General features: G+C 40.5%; 1 protein-coding gene across 1 annotated transcript in view; it reads left to right on the forward strand.

Annotated features, from left to right (window-relative positions):
* Positions 1-14,348, forward strand: part of LOC311136207 (proto-oncogene tyrosine-protein kinase receptor Ret-like) — a 29,808-nt gene extending 15,460 nt beyond the window's left edge. Inside the window, exons 2-20 of the mRNA XM_084170319.1 lie at positions 3,593-3,838; positions 4,230-4,511; positions 4,770-5,008; positions 5,115-5,310; positions 6,127-6,326; positions 6,588-6,879; positions 7,217-7,348; positions 7,480-7,590; positions 7,764-7,877; positions 8,067-8,323; positions 8,427-8,574; positions 8,758-8,865; positions 9,288-9,505; positions 9,768-9,890; positions 10,779-10,849; positions 11,045-11,182; positions 11,412-11,511; positions 12,064-12,211; positions 13,377-14,348. Coding sequence (XP_084026445.1) covers positions 3,593-3,838; positions 4,230-4,511; positions 4,770-5,008; positions 5,115-5,310; positions 6,127-6,326; positions 6,588-6,879; positions 7,217-7,348; positions 7,480-7,590; positions 7,764-7,877; positions 8,067-8,323; positions 8,427-8,574; positions 8,758-8,865; positions 9,288-9,505; positions 9,768-9,890; positions 10,779-10,849; positions 11,045-11,182; positions 11,412-11,511; positions 12,064-12,211; positions 13,377-13,534 — 3,281 coding nt within the window. The 3' untranslated portion in view covers positions 13,535-14,348. The remainder of the gene's footprint in view (positions 1-3,592; positions 3,839-4,229; positions 4,512-4,769; positions 5,009-5,114; positions 5,311-6,126; positions 6,327-6,587; positions 6,880-7,216; positions 7,349-7,479; positions 7,591-7,763; positions 7,878-8,066; positions 8,324-8,426; positions 8,575-8,757; positions 8,866-9,287; positions 9,506-9,767; positions 9,891-10,778; positions 10,850-11,044; positions 11,183-11,411; positions 11,512-12,063; positions 12,212-13,376) is intronic.
* The last annotated feature ends 1,219 nt before the right edge of the window (positions 14,349-15,567 follow it).

The following is a 15,567-nucleotide window of genomic DNA, read 5'->3' on the forward strand; positions in this document are numbered from 1 at the left end:
TAATGAATTTATTTGCAAATTATGGTGGAAAATAAGTATTTGGTCAATAACAAAAGTTTCTCAATACTTTGTTATATACCCTTTGTTGGCAATGACACAGGTCAAACGTTTTCTGTAAGTCTTCACAAGGTTTTCACACACTGTTGCTGGTATTTTGGCCCATTCCTCCATGCAGATCTCCTCTAGAGCAGTGATGTTTTGGGGCTGTCGCTGGGCAACACGGACTTTCAACTCCCTCCAAAGATTTTCTATGGGGTCGAGATCTGGAGACTGGCTAGGCCACTCCAGGACCTTGAAATGCTTCTTATGAAGCCACTCCTTCGTTGCCCGGGCGGTGTGTTTGGGATCATTGTAATGCTGAAAGACCCAGCCACGTTTCATCTTCAATGCCCTTGCTGATGGAAGGAGGTTTTTACTCAAAATCTCACGATATATGGCCCCATTCATTCTTTCCTTAACACGGATCAGTCGTCCTGGTCCCTTTGCAGAAAAACAGCCCCAAAGCATGATGTTTCCACCCCCATGCTTCACAGTAGGTATGGTGTTCTTTGGATGCAACTCAGCATTCTTTGTCCTCCAAACACGACGAGTTGAGTTTTTACCAAAAAGTTCTATTTTGGTTTCATCTGACCATATGACATAATCCCAATCCTCTTCTGGATCATCCAAATGCACTATAGCAAACTTCAGACAGGCCTGGACATGTACTGGCTTAAGCAGGGGGACACGTCTGCACTGCAGGATTTGAGTCCCTGACGGCGTAGTGTGTTACTGATGGTAGGCTTTGTTACTTTGGTCCCAGCTCTCTGCAGGTCATTCACTAGGCCCCCCCGTGTGGTTCTGGGATTTTTGCTCACCGTTCTTGTGATCATTTTGACCCCATGGGGTGAGATCTTGCGTGGAGCCCCAGATCGAGGGAGATTATCAGTGGTCTTGTATGTCTTCCATTTCCTAATAATTGCTCCCACAGTTGATTTCTTCAAACCAAGCTGCTTACCTATTGCAGATTCAGTCTTCCCAGCCTGGTGCAGGTCTACCATTTTGTTTCTGGTGTCCTTTGACAGCTTTTTGGTCTTGGCCATAGTGGAGTTTGGAGTGTGACTGTTTGAGGTTGTGGACAGGTGTCTTTTATACTGATAACAAGTTCAAACAGGTGCCATTAATACAGGTAACGAGTGGAGGACAGAGGAGCCTCTTAAAGAAGAAGTTACAGGTCTGTGAGAGCCAGAAATGTTGCTTGTTTGTAGGTGACCAAATACTTATTTTCCACCATAATTTGCAAATAAATTCATAAAAAATCCTACAATGTGATTTTCTGGAGAAAAAAATTAATAGTTGACGTGTAGCTATGATGAAAATTAGAGGCCTCTCTCATCTTTTTAAGTGGGAGAACTTGCACAATTGGTGGCTGACTAAATACTTTTTTTCCCCACTGTAGATGTGTGAAAGTTAGTGTGTAAGCTAATGATCCATCGTGTAAGACATTCCTGGGAGTGTGTAAACTTACGTTTTGTATTACCATATCATTTATGTATGTTCTCTATAGTTATGTACTTGAAAATGTATCAATTGACTAATTCAACATATTTGGGGAGACTTGATACAAAATAGTCCAGTATTGCAACGCTTCACTGGATCAATCTGAAACTTTGCACACACATTGCTGCCATCTGGTGGCAAAAATCTAAATTGCGCCTATACTGCAATATTATATTGTGGCCTTTCTCTTGCATTTCAAAGATGGAAAAAAAACCTGCATGTTTTATTATCTTTTACCAGATCTAATGTGTTATATTCTCCTACATTAATTTCACATTTCCACAAACTTCAAAGTGTTTCCTTTCAAATGGTATCAAGAATATGCATATCCTTGTTTGGAATCATGTAATAACCAAAAAAGTGTTAAACAAATAAAAATATATTTTATATTGGAGATTCTTCAAATAGCCACCCTCTGCCTTGATGACAGCTTTGCACACTGTTGGCATTCTCTCAACCAGCTTCATGAGGTAGTCACCTGGAATGCATTTCAATTAACAGGTGTGCCTTCTTAAAGGTTAATTTGTGGAATTTATTTCCTTCTTAATGTGTTTGAGCCAATCAGTTGTGTTGTGACAAGGTAGGGGGGGTATACAGAAGATAGCCCTATTTGGTAAAAGACCAAGTCCATATTATGGCAGGAACAGCTCAAATAAGCAAAGAGAAATGACAGTCCATCATTACTTTAAGACATGAAGGTCAGTCAATCCGGGAAATTTCAAGAACTTTGAAAGTTTCTTCAAGTGCAGTCGCAAAAAACATCAAGCGCTATGATGAAACTGGCTCTCATGAGAACCACCACAGGAATGGAAGACCCAGAGTTACCTCTGCTGCAGAGGATAAGTTCATTAGAGTTACCAGCCTCAGAAATTGCAGCCAAAATAAATCCTTCACAGTGTTCAAGTCACAGAAATGTGTCCTTTGGTCTGGAGTCCAAATTTGAGATTTTTGGTTCCAACCGCCGTGGCTTTGTGAGACGCGGTGTGGGTGAACGGATGATCTCCACATGTGTAGTTCCCACCGTAAAGCATGGAGGAGGAGGTGTTATGGTGTGGGGGTGCTTTGCTTGTGACACTGTCTGTGATTTATTTAGAATTCAAGGCACACTTAACCAGCATGGCTACCACAGCATTCTGCAGCGATACGCCATCCCATTTGGTTTGGGCTTAGTGGAACTATCATTTTTTCCCCCAACAGGACAAACACCCAACACACCTCCAGGCTGTGTAAGGGCTATTTTACCAAGAAGGAGAGTGATGGAGTGCTGAATCAGATGACTTGGCCTCCACAATCCCCCGACCTCAACCCAATTGAGATGGTTTGGGATGGAGTGAAGGAAAAGCAGCCAACAAGTGCTCAGCATATCTGGGAACTCCTTAAAGACTGTTGGAAAAGCATTCCAGGTGAAGCTGGTTGAGAAAATGCGAAGAGTGTGCAAAGCTGTCATCAAGGCAAAGGGTGGCTATTTGAAGAATCTCAAATATAAAATATATTTGGATTTGTTTAACACTTTTTCGGTTACTACATGATTCCATATGTGTTATTTCATAGTTTTGATGTCTTCACTATTATCCTACAATGTAGAAAATAGAATAAATGAAGAAAAGCTCTTGAATGAGTAGGTGTGTCCAAACTTTGGACTGGTACGTATATACCCCAAAAATATATGGGGGATTGGAAATGATACCGACAATTACATTGATAGAAGCCACAATCTATCTGCAATATTAAAGCTGATCTACCCCCTAATAATTATAATAAACAATAAGTGTGTTTATTTGTTTTTCTCTTCAATTGATAGACCAGTTCATAGATGTTCAATTGTTGGTGACAAAAACAATGATAGTTAGAAAAATTAACAAAAAGTCATGCCATAACAAAAAGGTATTCAAACAAACGCAGGAAGACCTTGTCGAGCATTACATGCACTCTCAGCATTTGCCCCAGTTGCTGCTGCCCCCTAGAGATGAGATGTGGAAGTGTGCTGTCTGCCTGTGTGCCTAAGCTCTAACGACCTCCATTCCTAACACATTGTATTTATTTCAATTCGCAGTGTCAGTTGGGCTCTACTTCCCCCAGAATCATTACCAGGAGACTGTGTACGTTGGGCAGTCTGCTGGGACACCCGTGCTCCAGGTTCACGCCATGGTGGAGAGTGACTCTCAACAACCCCACTTCTATCTGTGCTGGAACAACCCCACGAGGCCTCCAACCTTTGCCCAGTGGTTCCACCTGGACGAGACCACAGGGATACTCTCCATGAATAAGACCCTGGAGTGGAGCGACTTTGACTCTGCATGTGAGTTAAATAGAGACAGAAGGTTGCACATATGTATTCTTTCCCCATTGTTTATGGGATATTTTATGAAGTTCAATGTGCAATCTATTTACTTTGCATATACCAATTTTCAATTGTCCATTGAACACAACACTCCAATATATTTCCAATATACAGGTATATTTAATATTGTAAAATGTGTGGGGGGAAATTATTTAAGTTGCTCAGCTTGCATGCTTTGTGCATACTAAGCTTCAAGGTGATACGTCATGTTCAGGGATCTGCTTTCAGAATCAGGACAGTAATGTAATTGCATAAATGCCCAGAAAGTGCCCAGTCATCAAGAAATAAATGCACTGTGGGAGATTAAAATGGGGGCCGTTGTTTCTGCTTTGGTTCTCTTGCTGATCAGATATGTTTTGGACGCTGAGGCTGAGGATCATGGCGGCGACCAGACCCGTGAAGAGTGTCCTCTGTGGCCTCCCTACCGTATGGGTCCACCTAAACTTCATCAATGCCACAGTGCCACCGTGTGGCCGGACCAGACCAGAGCTGGAGAAACTGTGCTTCCCTGACAAGGACCTGCACTCCCACATTAAGGAGAACAGGTTCCCCGGGGCCCTTCGCCAGCTCAGACAGCTCACCAGGTTAAACGTCTGCCCCAACTACACCATCTCCTACAGTGTGGAATCAGGTTAGTCATGCTACACTCCATTCACCCACACTGTGTCTGTGCATGATATTATGAGAAACCTCAGACACTTGGCAGGTCCCTACTAACCTTGTATGGTGAGGTTACCCCATGTTCTTACTCTTATAGAAATATTTTTCGTTCCAATTGTCTTTTTCATTGCTGCTCCTGTCGCTCAGTGAATATGAAACTACAAAGTCTGGCAACATGAGACTAACATATATTGTTTACATCCCCTCTTCATGTTCCTTTTGGCTCTAGATGTTCCAACCCCATTTGCTGTAAACGACAACACCACTGAGTTGGTAGTGACTGCTCCTTTGGACCGCGAGGAGAGAGAGATGTACAGTCCCATGCTGGTCTGCACAGTGCAGACTGACACAATGATAGAAAAGTTTTTTGTTACACTACATATCAACATCTACGACGAGGATGACAATGCACCGTATGTCAATGAAACAGACACAGAGGATGTGGTGCTTGAGTTTGATCGCATGGAGGTGACTTTATTTAACTTTGCATTGCTTTACTTTACTACCATACTGTATATCAGTATATTACTATAAATGTATAATTGATACCACTGTTGTTCTTGTTGTTTTTCAGGGAAGTTCTTTTGGCAATTTGTTTGTCTATGATAGAGACACAACCCCCAGGTATCCCAAAGACCAGAGTCAGAACAGATTTGTCGGAAATATGATGACCAATGACTCATGGATAAATGAGATGTTCACCATAGAACACTCTTTCAAAGAAGAGAAGGCCATTTTTGGCAACGTCCGAGGCACTGTTCATGAGTTCTGTGAGTTGTCCAGTTACACAATCTTAGGGCTGGTTTCCCAGACACAGATTAAGCCTAGTTGCTTTCAGTGGTTTAAAGTACTTAAGTAAAAATACTTGAAAGTATTACTTAAGTCGTTTTTTGGGGTATCTGCACTTTACTTTACTATTTATATTTTTGACTACTTTTACTTTTACTTCACTACATTCCTAAAGAAAAGTATGTAGTTTTTACGCCACACATTTTCTGACACCCAAAAGTACTCATTACATTTTGAATGCTTAGCAGGACACGAAAATGGTCTAATTCACACACTTATCAAGAGAACATCCCTGGTCATCCCTACTGCCTCTGATCTGGCGGACTCACTAAACACATGCTTTGGTTGTAAATGATGTCTGAGTATTGGAGCGTGCCCCTAGCTATTCGTAAATTTAAAAAACAAGAAAATGGTGCCGTCTGGTTTGCTTAATATAAGGAATTTGAAATGATTTATACTTTTACTTTTACTTTTGATACTTAAGTATATTTTAGCAATAACATTTACTTTTGATACTTAAGTACATTTAAAACCAATTACTTTTAGACTTGTACTCAAGTAGGATTTTACTGGGTGACTTTCACTTTTCCTTGAGTCATTTTCAATTAAGGTATCTTTACTTTTACTCAAGTACGACAATTGGGTACTTTTTCCACCACTGGTCGCTTTTCAGTCTACAACAATGTTTAATATGTGTCTGGCAAACTAGCCCTTAATGTGACAAACTTTCACAAAATCGACTCATTAAATAAACAACACTTCCCCCCTGTTCCCACCTCCCTTTGTGTGGTATCTAGGGCTTGCACTAAAGAAGCATTTGTCTGTAACCGAGAACAGGACCTTCCAGCTGGATTACCTGGTCAATGACACCACATACCCAGGTCCAGAGGGAACTGTGATGCTGCACTACAATATCACCATCTTACCTGTCCCCATCCGCTTCACCAATGTGACATACCTCTTCACCACAACACGTAGAGCTAATGTCTACGCCCAGGTACCTATTGTTCACATGCAGCCCTCTTTGCTTGAGAACAGGGATACTGCTAATAAAATGCTTATTAAGCAGACAACTCTTTTAAGATAATACTATTTCACTGTGGAGGATAAATGTGCTGAAATGCCATTAAAACAATCTGTGAGTTTTAGTAGGCTATTTGAAAGATCAGCAATATCCTAGACCACTGCCTAAGCTCTGTTTCAACCCAATATAACTGTAGCATTTTCCCTGTATGATTTATGTTCCTTCTCATTTTAGGTCGGTAGGATCTGTGTGGACAACTGCCTGAAGTTCCGGGGCATCAAAGTCATATACCGGCTAGCGGTAGCAGACAAGACAGACAAAAATGTGTCAGGTAACACACAGTCATGCTTCGCAGCGATTAGCATCACACAGAGCTTCAAGGACATGGCTGGGGTGCTGTATGTGAACGACACAGTGGCTCTCCGCAGGCCAGAGTGCCAGGACCTGCAGTACGTGGTCATTGCTCAAGAGCAGCAGAATCAGCTGCAGGCTAGCACTCAGATCCTCATTGTGCTCGATAGCGATAGTAAGTACACTCCTGAGATAGTAAGTATTTTCCCAGCAATACTCAAGACAGATGCTTTTGGCCACAGAGATTACCATTGAATGAGTAATATGGCATCCATATTTGGAAGTCGTCAGATCTGTCTGACCTCCTGATATGGATGTCGTAGTATTTGTCCCTTTTTCAAGGCTCATTCCTCATAATATGAGACCTTTTGTTGTATACTTCTCTAGAATTATGAAAAAGCAGTAGTGTAGTAGAGACATACCTGATCCATAGCTTGGTTCAAGTCCGAGATCTTGCTTGACACAGTGAACATGTGTGTTGTCTTCATGAACTTTGTGTTTGTGTTGTGTAGTTGATAAGCAGGATCTAGAGGACCAGCAGTTCCTCTCCTGTGCAGAGGGGAGAAAGCGTGGGGACTGTGAGAACATCAGAGGCCTAGGGGCTACCACAGGGAGGTGCCAATGGAGACAGGGCTCTGAAAAAGGTATCCACACTGTGCATAATTCGAATATTTGATGGACACAGGAAATGATGCTATCCAGATATTGTTGGTTTCTTCTATCAATTAACTCTTTTTATTTTAACTAACTATTATATTTTTCCTCTATCTTTCAGGAATATCAGAAAGCTATTCCACCTGCTCCCCTGACCTCCGCACGTGCCCTGATGGCTTTTGTGATGCAGTCGAAAGCAAAGACACGTCAATATGTCCTCAGGATTGCACAAGTAAGAAATGTCTCAATCTTTTGCAGTCATTTATATTTATCGACCTTCGTGAAAACGTATGTTTCTATACTTTCCACATTTTTCTGACAGTATTTCAAGTGGTTTTTCATTGTAAACCTTTTTTTAATTATTATTGTTGAATTCAATAGATTTAATGTGTTTGTGTCTCTCAGTTGAACCCATTATCGGAGGTCATGAGGAGGGCATCATGTCTGGCATCAGAGCAGGCTATGGAACCTGCTACTGCTACTCTGAAAAATGCTTCTGTGAGAAGGATGATGTAGAGGGTGAGTTGTTCCCATGCATTGACCCATAATACCCCCCATATAGGTAATGAAACACCATTCCAAATAGAGATATTTCAAGATATGATCTTTCAATCAAAGCTGAAATTACAGTTTGCACTTTGTTGTCTAAGGATGGTTTACATGGTGTCTCTTTTTGACCCCTGACCCCTTCTACCCTGTCTGATCCAGAGGCCATGTGTGACGACGTCTGCAAGACCATCATTGCCACCGCCGTGCTGCTCTCCTTCATCGTCTCCATCCTCCTGTCCTCCTACTTCATCCATCGCTACCACAAGAACTCCCCCAAGCCCCCTATCGCCTCGGCTGAGATGACCTTCCGGCGGCCCGCACAGTCCTACCCCATCAGCTATTCTGCTAACAATGTGCGCCGTGGCTCGTTGGACTCTATGGAGAACCAAGTGGCCATTGACACCTTCAAAATACCTGTAAGGTCTTGGCTAATACGATGTTTGCCAAATTTCTGAAACTTTCCCAAAATTCCCAGCAACAGTGACGTTTTTTTAAAGTGTTGCTTAATTGCTTTAACAGGAGGATCCCAAATGGGAATTTCCACGCAAAAACCTGGTGCTGGGTAAAACCTTAGGAGAAGGGGAGTTTGGGAAGGTTGTCAAGGCGACTGCATTCCGGCTGAAAGGAAAGGCTGGCTACACTACAGTAGCTGTGAAAATGCTTAAAGGTAAGACTAGAGCAGACAATAGGAACAATTGTTGTCATGCAGTGAGTAAGTCCCTAGGTGTGTATACTGAATATACAGTAAAAGAGCCATTTTTATGATGTGACTTTTGGCCAGACCATGATCGATGTAAGGTGAAGTATTTTATGAAAGTATTTCATGATTCCCTCTTTTATTTTGCAACAGACCACGCCTCACATAGTGAACTGCGTGACCTCCTGTCAGAATTCACCTTACTGAAGCAAGTCAACCATCCACACGTCATCAAGATGTTCGGAGCTTGCAGCCAGGATGGTAAGGCTTCATACCCAACCACTCTGAGCCACTCTGGGGTCACGGACCAAAAAGGTTTAGGAACCCCTGTTCTATAGACTATCTATAGACTATCAGTAACATTTCAAATAACTACCTACTAACCCTAATCCACCATTGGAGGGTATCAATGTTGTTGACTGACTGTACCTTCACCAATGGAGATGTGTGTGACATGAGAATAATGCCTTCAGAGGCCCAGTCTGATCAAATTATACTCAAAGTCATCATGAGGTTGTTGTACAATAAATTGTGGACCCAGTTATTAATGAAAACATGATGTCCTTGCAATGCTTAACCTTCTGGTGTTATACCTGGTACATTTCTGATGCATCTTTCATTCAAAACACCCAGACACTGTCGGGCCAAGTGTGTGTTCTAAAGTGGTGTGTCTCTCCATCTAGGTCCAATGTACCTGATTGTAGAATATGCCAAATATGGGTCACTGCGCAACTTCCTGCGTGAGAGCCGAAAGGTAGGACCCAGCTACATGTCGGGCAACGATGCCAACCGCAACTCGAGCTACCTGGAGAACCCAGATGAGAGGGCACTCACCATGGGCGACCTGATCTCCTTCGCCTGGCAGATCTCCAGGGGTATGCAGTACCTGGCTGAAATGAAGGTGCCTGTATAGCAATTACTTTCAAAATATTCACTATTGGGCGAATCCTCACTTCCACTTAAGTCAAATGTTCAATTAGTCTCCAGTTGACATCAATGCATGACTCAGTGAAAATGTGACTGAACTGGAAGTTAGGATTCACCTGTAGTATGAATTCCATGCTAAACCTAGCTCAAGGTCAATGTGACTCAGTGTTTTGTAAAGAAAGGAGATGAGCTTGAGTGGCTGTAAGAAGCTTGTATTGACTAATGTCTTCCAATAGCTTGTTCACAGGGACCTCGCTGCAAGAAATGTCCTAGTTGCAGAGGGGCGTAAGATGAAGATTTCTGACTTTGGTTTGTCCCGGGATGTGTATGAGGAAGACTCTTATGTGAAGAGGAGCAAGGTAGGGATAATAATAATAATAATATGCCATTTAGCAGACGCTTTTATCCAAAGCGACTTACAGTCATGCGTGCATACATTTTTGTGTATGGGTGGTCCCGGGGATTGAACCCACTACCTTGGCGTTACAAGCGCCGTGCTCTACCAGCTGAGCTACAGATCCCAAATGTCAAGTACACAAGTACTTTTTAAAATAGTTTCTCTCAATTATATAGTTTTTTCGAAATTGTCTCAATTATTTTTTCATCTATTATAATTTTGTTAACACTTTATTTGGATACTCCATCTGTAGATGCTCTACAGCAGTGTTTCCCAAACTAGGGGTCGTGACATTTGAAAATGGGTCGCAAGAGAAACTTAAATAAATGTTACAAAATTGCGCTTGGTTCATAGAACCGGGGTTACGTCAGTAACCTCCGGTAGCCGCTAGATGTGGTTGTAATAAACAGAGTGGTTTCTGTTAAACATTGGCCGTTGATTACATCACTTTGTTTTACATGATGGGGTCGCAAACATTTTTGGATATCAAAATGGGGTCACGGACCAAAAACGTTTGGGAACCCATGCTCTACAGACTATCTACAGACTATCAGTGACATTTCAACTAACTATCTACTAACCCTAACCCTAGCTCTAACCCTAACCTTAACCCTTATCCTAACCCTAAACTTAACCCTTTCCCTAACCCTTATTCTAAACCTAACCCTAACCCGAACCGTAACCTTAGAAAGCAGTTGCTTATCAACAGATAGTTTTTGATAGTATGACCATCTGTAGAACATCTACAGATGGATAATCCAGACTATCCAGATAAAGTGTGACCAAACATTTCTTTAACAGAACTGACATCACAATTTCCATTTTCTTCTTTTTTGTCTCCTTTTTTCAGGGTCGAATCCCAGTTAAATGGATGGCAATAGAGTCCTTGTTTGATCACATTTACACAACACAAAGTGACGTGTGAGTACCTTGCACAATCAACTTAAAACATCTGTTATACATATGTCCATATCCATAACCAACAATGTTTGCATGATCAAAAACCAACCTACTCAATTGCACTCGGATAAACCATACAGCAAACATCAGAATCACTATTTCATCCATGCATTAGGTGGTGCTATTCATGTGGTGTTCTTCTCTGTCTCCTGCCAGCTGGTCCTTTGGTGTGCTGTTGTGGGAGATTGTGACACTGGGCGGAAACCCGTACCCAGGCATCGCCCCTGAACGCCTCTTTAACCTCCTCAAGACTGGCTACAGGATGGAGAAACCAGAGAACTGCACTGAGGAAATGTATGTGTGCCACTTTACTTTACCCCAGCTTCATTGTACCCACAGTAAAACTCACTGTAACTCTATTACACACTGATGGTAATGACATCCATGACTTGACAAACCAGCAGCAAATCCACCCCTATTCATTCTGATGTTGTAGTGATCTATTGTAAATTGTAGGTAAACCATCCCTTTAGTTAATTTTTTGCTTCTGACCATAAGGTGGTGTATGAATGTGTTTCTGCAGGTATAATCTTATGCTTCGATGCTGGAAACAGGAGTCAGACAAAAGGCCCATATTTTCAGACATCAGCAAAGAACTGGAGAAGATGATGGTGAAAAACCGGGTAGGATCAAGCAAAACAACCAACACTCTTTCTCTGTCTAAAGTGGTCGTTACACTGTTCACTGGTAGTTACAGTACATATACAGTACACTGTTATAAATGGAGTAAACAACACATGATTAGTCTTATGTCCAACAATATGTTTAACCAATGTCTGGTGAACGTCCCCAAAATATGGCCCTGGGCAACATGTGCAAAACTTATAATTACAAGTTAGCAGTTAGTTTTGTGTTGAGGTAAAGAGGCCAAATAGTGTAATTTGGGGGATGCCAAATACAGTGCAAAAATGTGAAGGATATGTTTAGGATTTGAAACAGAGTACTTTTAGTACTTTTTATCTCACACACAAGTAGGAAATATATTGCTCTAATATTTTCTGTTTCCTATCAAGTGTCTGTCATTGGACCTCTTACGCCAGTTAGCTACGATCATAACTATTTGTGAGGTTAAGTTAGGTCATAACTGCATGGTAGGATATGACTGTATTAGCATTATGCTCCACCTTCCTGTCGTTAGTGATTAGCCATATCAGGTGTTCCTCTCCTGTTGTCAGGATTACCTGGACCTGGCGGCATCCACGCCAGCCGACGCCCTGCTCTACGACGACGCCCTCTCCGAAGAGGACACACCCCTAGTGGACTGTAATAACGCCCCTCTCCCTCGAACCATTCCCTCCACATGGATTGAAAACAAGCTTTATGGTAGAATTTCCCATGCATTTACTCGATTTTAGAGACAGGACACACAAGCTCTCTTTTTGACATGTTGTGATTGTCTTCCTGTAGACCGTGTGTGACTGTGATCTAGGCATGCTTCCTGAAAAAGTCTCCCATTTCTTAGAAAATGAGAGTCAGTGGAAAAAGAGAATCTTGTGTCTGATGATTACTATTTGGACCTGCTTCTGATGTACATGAAACCTGAACAAAATAACGACACATCTGTAAATAGTAAACATTTCTATAATAACATTCCCTTATTTAACATATTGTAATCCACATTCATTCCCACATATTTATATGATTATTAGGACACTCATCCATTTTGAATGACATAAACATTTTCAAAACACATTCCAACATTCCTAATTTTTTGTATTAATTTGGAAAATACTGTTCAAAAACAGTTTGACATTTGAAACAGGTCCTTGCTGAATTAATCATTATCTATTTCGTTTGGATTCCAAACTGTCTTAAGTTATCTGAATTGTTTGTGTGTATATAGGCTACATATTATTGCATATAGATTGTTTCTACAATGCTGAATAGAGAAACAGTAAGGCTTTTCAATTAAACTCTTGGCTAACATTGATAAACAATACTTTCTAAAAGTATGTCATAACAAATTCCCAAACAAATCCCACTGATACTAAGCACTTCCAGTTGATAGTTCATAAAAGTATTTAGCAATAAGATGGCTGCCAGTGACATAGTTACCATGAACAGACAGTAACTTGGTGTCCATGTGTCCTGTTACAGTGATGCAATTATTGTATCTGCTTTATATTGAGAAAACAATTATAAATGGTGCATGAGCCAAGGAAAACCTTTAGAGATCATGACATACATTACCAATAATGTACCAATAATTGTTGTGTTATTTTTATTTTAATCGTATTTAATCAATCCAGTAAATTCTCAGTTAAACTGTACAGGAACTATGGACACCATTATTGTCTGTGACGTGATTTCTTCATATAATTCTAAATTGATAGCCTTATGTTCCTATGTCATAGTCAAACATCAGTCTATAATTCACTTCTGTCAAAAATGTAAAGGGGAAAAACTGAGTTTCTTTTTGAGAGCCTTACTGTCTGCACTCTACTTTTTCTTTACTCAGTGCAGAAAAATGATATGTTCTCATTTTTAGGCATGTCATACCCGAACTGGCCTGAGAAGAGCCCGGTACTGCTCAACAGACTTGATGCCACTAACCCAGTCTTTACAAGATATGCCAATGATAGTGTTTATGCAAACTGGATGGCTTTGCCTTCACCCGCAAAAATTGTGGACAAGCTGGATAGTTAAAAGCAAAAACTATTGTAGAAAATCACGATTCCTAAATGGGTAGATGTGTATATTTATATAAAAACTGTACATATACAATCTAAAGTTGGTTCCCTTTCATTTCTGTTGCACGGGTATTCTAAGTTAAAACTGGTGGAATCAAAAACTACATTTGCTGCAAAATGGCTGGAATTGCATAGACCTTGCTTCAAGCAGCTCTTCGGTATGTTAATCATTACCTCAAGGTCATGTTGGCCAAGTATCATTGCATGACCGTGTACCAGGTTGTATGTCAATGTTAATGTCTTTCAAGTGCCTGTGCCGCTTCTACGATAGCCTCTAATTAGTAGTATGCGACTCTGAAGACCTTGTTTCCAGCCAAGGAATTAAAGGGGACTTCTGTACCATCACCTGTCCTATAATGTAGTAGACCTGTAAGGTTAAGGTGGACAAAGAGTGGACACTGAGTTCATCCAGAAAAGCTGCAAAGTTTCTACTTGATAGGATCATGTTCCTTGTAATGTAAAAGCCACTTTTGTCATTCCCCTTTAACATTTCCAAGTATACTTGCCAAAGAAAATAAGAGAACCATGTTTAGTTGAATATGTTCTTTATTTTACACCAAAAGTATCAAAAGTGAGTGCTACTGTGTTGTTAGGACGTGAGACTATAAATATTAAATGTGGGAATGTCAAAACTGCAGCTCGCCATTTGATTCCTCATAATGGCAATCTTTGTGCAACAATTATCTATGATTTTGAAAACAAATTAGTGTTATTAATTGTTATGTTGTTATTACATGATTATGTTGCAATCAATAAAAAGTTCAAATATGTGCAGTCTATTTATATTTCACAGCCTCCCCTTCTCTCTTTCTCTCATCAGCTGTAATAATGTTATAAATAATAGAAGCACATTGTGAATTATCCTTCTTTATTTCAAACAGGCAGAACATGACTTTTTTCAGTAAGGCATGCTTGGCAGAATTAGATTACCTTATTATTTAATAAAACATATTTTGTGTGTGTCTGTTAGTCTTTAAGATCGGTTTAATGTAGTAGTAGTTGTCATTGGAGGAGGGCAGGGAGGGAAGTCTCAATTCAAACAAGTCTAACCTGAACCTCAACTTTCCATGTGAACTTCCTAGACCTAGACTATGGTTGGGATGCCAAAGAATTATTAACCAGAACATGTGTGCAGCAAAACTGTATTATCATGATGGTAACTCAAGGTCTGCACAATATAACATTATTTTAGGGGATGTAAAATGGTTTCTGTGCCATAATGAACTCCTTGATTTGCCCTGACAGAAAGAGATTTAGCTTTTAATGACAGTCCTATCCAAGCATTTAATGAAGGATATTTACCACTGTTATTCAGTCTTTGTCATTCAGCCATTGTCTAGATAGAATAACATGACCTGACATACTGAACTTGCTGCCCAATGCTAGAGGTTATAGCCATCCCGTCATGCAACAACTATATTTGTTGGAGTAGATAAATGCACACCTTTCATGCTCCAAGAGATGATTTAGCTTATAAACTGTACAAACAAGGACACAATTGTTTCAGACTAAATCAAATTGTATGTCACATGCACTGAATACAACAGGTGTAGACTTTACTGTGAAATGATTATTTCCCAACTATGCAGAATAGAAAAAAGTGAAACATAAAAATAGTAACACAAGAGGTATAAAATACACAAGAATGAAGCTATATACAGGGAGTACCAGTGCCAGTACCCTATCACCGTGCAGGGGTTTGAGGTATTTGAGGTAGATATGTACATAATTGTATTTTCAGATGTTAAAAGTGGCCTGGAAGGGAATGGGAAATAAGGCTCCATCTAAATGCACTTGCTTTTATTACACTTTTAATTAACTTTAATAATTGATTGATTAACTTTAGTTGTCTTTTATTCAGTGCTGGTTGTGTCATGTCTTTCACTTGTGTTTTAAAACGTTTAGATGTTTATGAAGATTTCGCCTATTCCGCTCTGCAAATGTATGAACTTTTATTTTGAAGTAGCTACAGAAACGCCTTGGACGCCC

This window comes from Coregonus lavaretus (assembly GCF_964263955.1).
Source record: "Coregonus lavaretus genome assembly, chromosome: 1".
In the NCBI taxonomy this organism is placed as follows: Eukaryota; Metazoa; Chordata; class Actinopteri; order Salmoniformes; family Salmonidae; genus Coregonus; species Coregonus lavaretus.